Source organism: Piliocolobus tephrosceles, chromosome 1, assembly GCF_002776525.5.
Source record: "Piliocolobus tephrosceles isolate RC106 chromosome 1, ASM277652v3, whole genome shotgun sequence".
NCBI classification, from domain to species: Eukaryota; Metazoa; Chordata; class Mammalia; order Primates; family Cercopithecidae; genus Piliocolobus; species Piliocolobus tephrosceles.
This window is the reverse complement of record NC_045434.1, coordinates 199,347,952-199,356,971: the sequence shown is the minus strand read 5'-3', so window position 1 is coordinate 199,356,971 and position 9,020 is coordinate 199,347,952. Positions and strand designations below refer to the sequence as shown.

At 43.4% G+C, this 9,020-nt stretch overlaps 1 protein-coding gene across 1 annotated transcript; it reads right to left on the bottom strand.

The window, feature by feature from the left end:
* Positions 1-296: 296 nt before the first annotated feature.
* Positions 297-8,734, bottom strand: ZNF436 (zinc finger protein 436). Its single transcript, XM_023219695.1, has 3 exons — positions 8,462-8,734; positions 7,543-7,669; positions 297-4,042 (listed from the first exon to the last, which is right to left on the bottom strand). Exons 1-3 carry the CDS (start codon positions 8,492-8,494, stop codon positions 2,793-2,795), a joined length of 1,410 nt encoding a protein of 469 aa, XP_023075463.1. The 5' UTR covers positions 8,495-8,734; the 3' UTR covers positions 297-2,792.
* Positions 8,735-9,020: the final 286 nt, after the last annotated feature.

Genomic DNA, 9,020 nt, shown 5'->3' with positions numbered 1-9,020 from the left:
TTTTCCTTCCCCAAAGCTAATGAGTCACCCATACCAAATATTTCCATGTGTCCTTTGTCAAAAGCATAACTTTCATAGAAAACTACTCGGGTTTTTTCATCTTCCCAAGATACGGCAATAACCAGAGGGCTCAAGATACTATACTCCTAAATTCCTACAAGAACATCTGTGTAAAATATCTGTACATCTGTACAAAATGCATCAGTGTAAAGACAATCATGCCCGATTTTAATGAATCTGATGAAAAGCCATTATATGAATCAGTGCTGGATTACTAAAATAATTCTCAGGTTTGCTGACTTTAAAAATTATACTTTTAATTATAGAATACAGTTAGAATAATACAAACACTAGGATAACTGTGACCAATACCATAAGGAAAACTGTTCTACATATTGATTTGTTCATTCACTCTCCACAACCATAGAAAACAGGCACAAAGTGTTCACGGGATGTGCAGAGGCAGCCAGGGACTTGGGAGCAGAAGGCATGCAAAAAGCATTAGTGAAGGGAGTCTGATGCATAAGTTCTACACAAAGTTCAACACAGCAAACGGGCAACAATTGGCAGAAAGGAGACAGCTGGGGTGGCCCTCGTCCTTGTTCATGTACGGAGATAGCTGGGTGCTTAGAAGCCTTGTTTTGAGCCCTTCACCTCTAAGAAACCAAAAGCAGCAGCAGGAACTGGTTGGGTTGGGGCAAGAACTGTAGGGAAGGAAAAGGGGGTGAAATACAGTTAGGTCATGGAAGTGCTGTCATCTATGGCCACTCCCAAGCTGATACCCATAGTGGCTCACAGAAGCAACAGGAGAACTTTGACATTTATTACAATCATCAGCAACGTATATGGGAAAAGACATATTTGAGTTTAGTTACCAAGAACATGTGTCACCCGACATTTAAAATATGAATACCCACAATCTGCTAGATTTTGTAAAGAAGAAAAAAAAACATGCTCTTTGCCTGAGTTTGTCCTTAAAAAGGAGTGGCAACATGAAGGAACTCCACTGGAAGATGGGTTACTTTAAAGGTTGTGTTATTAACAAGTGATATGGTCCCACACAGCTGTGGGTCACAATAACTCATTATAATACCCTACCCAAAAGAGACCACTGGCTCCTTTAACACCGAGTCCCAAAAAACTATGGCAAAAACATTTTTTAAATGTTACAACATTCACAATAGAGAACAGCAGCAAAAAAGCACAGTTGAAATAAACTGGGGGTACTCTCAAAAGATACTCCTCACTCCAGTCCCATTTTCTGGGCACCAATTCCCTTTCACCCCAACATGCTTGGATAAGCATCAACATTTGAGATATTTCTTAATTCCTACCTGGACTGAGATGAGGAAAACTGACACTACTGGGTTTAAATTGGGTGAACTGTTATTTTAACCACTTATATCTGTAGGGTGGGAGGATGGAAATACATTCCTACCGAGGTTTGTTAATTCCTTATAAGCCAAAGAGTTCCTCATTGCCATAGAAGATAATTCATTCTGAGAATAGGACAATCGACCTATTTGTCTGGTCATTATCTTCCACAATTGACAAACACATACAAACAAGTGCTTAGCTCTGAACAAAGACTGTACAGGAGAGTGCACACTAAAGCACTAGTGTTTAAATTTTTTTCATAATGAAAAAAGGACATTTCTCACATTGGAGTTATGTTTATACTTCTGTCACATGACTCACATTACCCAAGAACATGCTAAGTCTCTGTAAATTCAGTTTCTGCTATTACAAAAACACAGGAATACACATTACTGTACATACACATGCCCTGATGCAAGCTAAGATAAACACTGGGATGTGGCCCTTATCAAATCTTAGAGTTAGCAGGATAGGAAGAGTTGATCTTAAAGATTAGAGAGGGAAGAACACAGAAACGACCTACATTCCTTGAGAAGGGACTCTGTGATTCCTTCCCTGAAGGAGTCAATTCCACTTGCTCCTCAAACTTAACTGTCACTGATGGTCCTATCTTTCCTTGAAGATATTTTCCCTACAATGTTCCCTATAGTGATCCCCAAAGAAAATTCATAAATCTGATTAATGGCAGTAATAACTGTGGGCATCTTCTGCTAAAGTCACCATCATTGATGGTTCCTTGGTCCCCAAAACTGTGTCTCATTTTTCCTTTCCAACTGTATCTTCAGTTAGCTTTCACAAAGATGCAAGTTTCAAATGAGCTAATTAGAAACAGTGAGGAGAAAAGTTACAATTATTGCCTTCATCGTGCAAAATCTTGCCCTCAGGAAGATGGAAAAGATACAAAAGCATGAGCAACTCAAGGAAAAAGCCCTTTGGAGGGGAAGATGTGTGTGCCCAACTACTATGGTGTGTGAATAGGTGTGGCAATTCAGGCAGAGTCTCTAGTTGCCTTTTTCCAAAGCAGCCATGACCACCCTATTACAGTCCCACATTTCACTTAGCATGGTTCTTTGGGCCAAGGATGGGAGAAAATAACATTGAAAGATTTACTCCATTTCCAGGCCTGGGCATTCACCAGCATTTGTCCCCTGGTCTTCCATTTTCCAGTTACTTGTGGGGCTGATTTTAATGAAGTAACCCACTGAGTGAATAAAAATCACCATTTTGGAGGAGATAACATTCCCAAAGCTGCGGGTCAGAATTTCAAATGGCTTGTCATCTCTGACGGTTTAAATTGTGGCCCACGACTACTAGAAGAGTATGATAAAAGCAGCTCAGTCTTGAGGGCGTTCATTGATATCAAATAAAATTGTATCTTCAAATGAATCATTTCTCAGCCATCATAATTACAGGACTTAGTCTGTATGAACTCTCTTATGTTTAATAAGAGCTGAGCTCCTGCTGAAACTCTTCTCACATTCAGTACATTCATAAGGCTTCTCGCCCGTGTGAACTCTTTGATGTGTGATGAGGTTGGAGCTCTGGGTGAAACCTTTTCCACACTGTACACACTCATAGGGCTTCTCCCCTGTGTGGGTTCTCTGATGCTTAATTAGATCTGACCTTTCACCAAAGCTTCGCCAACACTCATTACACTCATAAGGCTTCTCTCCAGTGTGAATTTTCTGGTGCGTGATGAGATGAGAGCTCCGGCTGAAGCTTTTCCCACAAGCATTGCATTCATATGGCTTCTCTCCAGTGTGAGTTCTCTGGTGCTGAACCAAGTGTGAGATGCGGCTGAAATTCTCCCCACATTCATTACAGTGGTACGGCTTCTCTCCCGTGTGGGCTCTGCGATGACGCACAAGGTCGGAGTTCTGACTGAAATTCTTCCCACACTCATCACACTTGTAGGGCCTCTCCCCCGTGTGGACTCGATAGTGTTTGATGAGATCAGATCTCTCACTGAAGCCTCGGCCACATTCGTTACATTCATAAGGTTTCTCACCTGTGTGGGTCCTCTGGTGCTGAGCTAGGTGAGAGCTCCTGCTGAAGCTTTTCCCACACTCCTCACACTCATAGGGTTTCTCCCCACTGTGGGTCCTTTGGTGTTGGATTAGGTGAGAGAGACGGCAGAAACTTTTTCCACACTCATTGCATTTGTGAGGCTTCTCTCCAGTGTGGATTGTCTGATGCTGAATCAGGTGAGAACTTCTTCCAAAACTTTTCCCACACTCGTTACAGTCATAAGGCCTCTCCCCAGTATGTGTTCTTTGATGCTGAATAAGGTGTGAGCTGCGACTGAAGCCCTTTCCACATTCATAACATTTATAGGGTCTGTCTCCAGTGTGGGTCTTCTGATGTCGATTAAGGTCTGAGATCTGACTGAAGGCCTTTCCACAATGAGAACATATATGATAGCGGATACCTGTGTGGACTTCTTTGTGGACAAGCAGATCGGTGACTTGTTGGAGAGGATAGCTTACCCACTCTTCTGCTGTTAAATCTCCCCATTGTCTTTCTGACCTATCTCCGCTTTCAAAGCCCTCTTCACTTTCAGGATTTTCCTCAGCATTCTCAGCAGGTCTTTCAGATGTCCCAAATTGTACATCTTCACCAATCTCTTGCTTGGGATTTACCTCATTCTCACTCCTGATCTCAAAATCTGTAATAAAAAGTAAACAATAAGGCTAGTAAGAACAAAAATTACCTATTATGTGCCAGGCACTATAGAAAAAAATTTTTTTTTTTTTGAGACAGAGTTGCACTCTGTTGCCCTAGTTGGAGTGCAGTGGCATGATCTTGGTTCACTGCAACCTCCGCCTCCCAGGTTCAAGCAATTCTCCTGTCTCAGCCTCCTTAGTAGCTGGGACTACAGGTGCATGCCACCATGCCCAGCTAATTTTTTTCTTTTTAGTAGACACAGGGTTTCACCATATTGGTCAGGCTGGTCTTGAACTCCTGAGCCACTGTGCCCAGCCTAAATTATTTATATGAATTACTATATTCTTTACCACAGCTATTCTGAGGGTCAGGAATTGTGATTATTTCTACTTCATTAATGAGAAATTCAAGACCCAGACAAGTGAATTGACTTGTTCAACGCCACAGTAAATGGTAAAGCCAGTATTCAAACTCAGGTCTGTCAAAATTCATGTTCTGTATCGCTATAATTAATGATTCCTTAATAAAACTATACAGGCCAGGTGCTGTGGCTCACGCATGTAATCCTAACACTTCAGGAGGCCAAGTCAGGAGGATCACTTAAGGCCAGGAGTTCAAGACCAGGCTGGGCAATACAGGGAGACCCTATCTCTACAAAAAATTTTAAAAATTAGGTGGGTGTGGTGGCATGCAACTGTAGTTCCAGCTACTCAGGAGGCTGAGGTAAGAGGATCACCTGAGCCCAGGAGTTCAAGGCTGCAATAAGCTGTGATTATGCCACTGCACACCAGTCTGGGTGACAGAACGATACCCTGTCTCTTAAAAAAAAAAAAAAGAAAACTATATATATTCCTCATGTTTTGAAAGAAAATTGGAAGCAGAAAATATGAGACTCTAAATTAGAATATCTAAAAGGCAAGCGTCCAGATATTTTGTGAGTGTGTATTTTTTAACTTGCCAAGCCTTCATCATTAGTAGCATCATGAAATATTTACTAAGAACTCACTACAGTTGTTTTGTTTGTTTGTTTTGTTTTGTTTTTTGAGACAGAGTTTCACTTTTGTTGCCCAGTCTGGAGTGCAATGGCGCTGGAGTGCAATGGCACAATCTCCATTCACTGCAACCTCTGCCTCCTGGGTTCAAGTGATTCTCCTGCTTCAGCTTCCCGAGTAGATGGCATTAGAGGTGCCCACCACCACACCCAGTTATTTCTTTTGTATTTTTAGTAGAGACAGGGTTTCACCACGTTGGCCAAGCTGGTCTTGAACTCCTGACCTTCAGGTGATCCGCCCGTCTTGGCCTCCCAAAGTGCTAGGATTACAGGCGTGAGCCACTGTGCCCAGCTAGAACCAACTATGTTAACATGGAGAAAACAAATCTTTACCTATGTCATAGTTGACAGAAAAGTGACTGACAAATGTCACTTCCTACTTTTCAGTGACCTTTTAATGAACATAGAAGTGGGAAGGTTGAAGAAGGCAAAAAAGATGTCTGCCTGAGAACATTCTTGGCATTGTCTATTTCACATGCAGTCTTCAAATGAAGATCAAAATACATAACCACTGTCTACAAGAAGTTTTATACTAGACACTGCATTCTCCAAATTGGATTTCTTAGTACACTCTTCAGAAAGAAAGTATGCATTTCAGGAGAAAAGGGTTCATGGATAAACTAGGTTGGTAAATGGTACATACAATATCGTTTCCTTCAAAATTCACAATGCCTAATAACACACTAAAGGTTCTAAGGAATCCTAAGGTAAAAAGGCCTTATAAGGCCAGATGCAGTAGCTCAGGCCTCTAATCCCAGCACTTTGGGAGGCTGATACAGGAGGACCACTTGAGCCTAGGAGTTTCTGAGACCAGCCTGTGCAACACAGGGAGGTCTCTCTTCTATTAAAAATAAAAAGAGGCTGGGTGTGGTGGCTCATGCCTGTAATCTTAGCACTTTCCGAGGCCGAGGTGGGTGGATCACTTGAGGTCAGGAGTTCAAGACCAGCCTGACCAACATAGTGAAACCCTATCTCTATTAAAAATACAAAAATTAGCTAAGCATAGTGGCATGTGCCTGTAATCCCAGCTACTTGGGAGGCTGAGGCAGGAGAATCGCTTGAACTCAGCACTCCAGTCAGGGCAACAGAGTGAGACTCTGTCTCAAAAAAAAATCTTTTTTAATTAAAAAAGTTTTTAAAAATAAAAAGAATTAGCTGGGCAAGGTGGTACGCATCTGTGATCACAGCTACTCAGGAACTTGAGATGGGAGGATGCCCTGGGCCTGGGAGGTCAAGGCTGCAATAAGTTGTGATCATGCCACTGCACTCCAGCCTGGGCAACAGAACAAGATCCTGTCTCAAAAAAAAAAAAAAGAAAAGAAAAGAAAAAGAAAAGAAAAGAAAAGAAAAAGGTCGTCTTGTAATCATTTTAAAACCCATTCCCATTCCCAAACTTATTTCGGCAAGAAACCAGTTTTTTGGTGCTTCCATCCTTCTAACAAGTGCTTTTAGGGCTAAACTATAGAAATGTAAATTCACATTTTAAAATGATTGTCATTTTTTGCTTTTGTTGGATTAAGTGGAATATTTGGGTTACAAACTGCAATAGATCTGGGTAGATAACTATTTATGGTTACTTTTATAAAGAAAGGATTCAAGAAACTAGGGATATCAGAGAAAGCTCAAGTTAAAAAGGAAAGCCCTCAGAGTTGCCTTTTGTTCTGAGAAAGGCTATGGGAATAAAGATTTCAAAAAAAGGATTAGTCTTAATGAGTGGCAGATGACCTAGTGACCCACACACACTTGCTAATGTCTGTCAAGTCTTGACAGGAGGCAGAGTGAGTCAAAAGACCGTTCAGCTCAAGAATATACTGTTTATTCTAGTTACACCCAGACCAAAGTACAGCAAAGAGAGAAGACAGGCTTGCTTGCAGACCATGTAAAAAAAAATCAGCTGCCCTCTCGAATAGAATTTGTGATCTATTTCAGCATTCTTCTGGAACAGCAGAAATCTGTCATCATCAACACTGAAACATTTCTAGATGGCAACCTACTCAGCTAAGGAACTTGAGTCAAAGCTAGGGTTCTGAAGCCAAAACAAACACAAAAAGGTGGCTTTCGCCCTCCCATGAACCTGGGTTAGAATCCCCTCATTTTTTAGCACCCTAGAGTAAAAGCACTACTTACAGGGGCATTTATATTCTGGCAAGCACTATTATGCCAGACCTGTTTGGTCAGTGATCTGTACAAACAGGCTGGAGATTGGAAAATGACTCAGGGCACAAGAAATCTGAACGTTTCTAAAATGTGCAGAAGCAGTTTTTTTTTCTTTTTAAGACAATATGACCTGGATGTTCCCACATTCAAAGATCTGCCTGAGGACTGAAGTCAAGCCAATATGCAATTAAGTGCTTTAAAACATCAAACCACTAGGCTGCATTGAAATAACTAAGTCATTTTGACATGATCTCAAAAACGTGGAGGCAAAGAAAGGTAGACTCCTTACTTACCTAGTGAGACAACATTTCCGTAATTCTCCTGCATAACATCCCTGTAAAGGTCCCTTTGTGCAGGGTCCAGAGGTCTCCATTCTTCCCGGGTGAGATACATGGCCATATCTTCAAACGTCACAGGTGCCTGAAATCACACAACGCTTCCCTACTATTCTGTATTTAGGACTTCTTGAAATTAGAAACAGTTAGAAATATTCAGGAGGAAAAAGATATTAAATGTGATCTATAGAGTCCAAAGAAGAAATATTCAAGCAAAAAAGAGATGTGGTAAAGGCAGCAATTTATGAGCTGATTGTTCTGGTCCCATGGCCAGCTATCCCTGCCCCACTCAGGAACTTTATCCTCTGGCTGTGCTTTTCTCAGGACCTATCTGGCACTTGCATCGCTCCATACCTTTACTCATAATGTCCTTCTTTGCCTGGAATATCCTTCTCACACTAGTGAAATTCTACTGCTTTTTAAGGTCCCGCTCCAGTACCAACTGTTCTTCAATGCCCCCTACCCCTCTGCACTACTCCACTCCCCTCGGATGCCCCCGATAGACTTAATCACTCCCACTTCTTGGGAGTGATTCCCACACTACAGCACTTTGTTCCTACAGCAAATAGAGCACTTATTACGTTGTGCCACGCTTAAGTGGATCCGCCTTTCTCCCTACAGATTGTGAACTGTGAGCCAAAAGGTAGCGCCCATCTCGTCCATCTTTTATCTCCCCAGTATTTAAAGGCATACAGCAGGTGTTCGATATATGCTTGTTTGTGACAATACTGGCTTGGTACTAGGCCCCTGGAGGCAGAATATCGAAGCCAGCGAATTACTAATCCCAGGGAATTTCCCACAGGGACTTGCAGAGCAGAGAAACGCCGGACGAGGTGGGTAAGAAGAGACAAGGTCCGAAAAGCCACCCCCGGCTTACCTGGGACCCAGCCATGAGCAGGGTGGCTGCCATCTCCAGCACAAGGGTTCGCCTCCAGGGAGAGAGAGCAGGAAAAGCAGCTAGCAGACAGCGCTGAAGGAGGCGAAAAGCAGGGTGTGAGGCACGGAAAACAGGCCCTGCCCACTCCCCAGGGCTGGAGTTCTGGCCCCAAGGCGGGCAGGGAGGGCCCTGGACCAGGGCCGTGTCACTCTCCTCCCTGACCCTCGAGCGCGACCCGCCCTCTGTGTCTCCGCCACAGCGGGGTGGAGGCAATGCCGGAATCTACTAGGACAGCCCCCTGGCTGGGTCCCTCCCGCGCCGGGGGTTAGACCGATGCTGTTTCCAAGAGGAGGCGCTCAGCCCAGCCCAGGGAACGCCTCCGCTCTGCCGTCTCGAGGCCGGGTCCTTTCCGGCAGCTGCCTCAGCCAATCAGTGAGCAAAGTTCGTGAAACACTCTACCAATCAGAAGCGGAACACCAGGCCCGCCTCCCACAGCGTGGCCAAGAGCCTCTAGTGCGCCTGTGCCTGCCCCCATGGCCTGCCGGGAGTTGGAGTTCCA

Excerpts from the sequence above, each read along its gene's own strand:
- ZNF436 (XM_023219695.1), bottom strand. The coding sequence starts at position 8,494 with ATGGCAGCCACCCTGCTCATGGCTGGGTCCCAG. Across the intron at positions 7,670-8,461 it reads TGCTCATGGCTGGGTCCCAG|GCACCTGTGACGTTTGAAGA; the intron begins GTAAGCCGGGGG and ends GTGTGATTTCAG. Across the intron at positions 4,043-7,542 it reads CGGAAATGTTGTCTCACTAG|ATTTTGAGATCAGGAGTGAG; the intron begins GTAAGTAAGGAG and ends TTTTTATTACAG.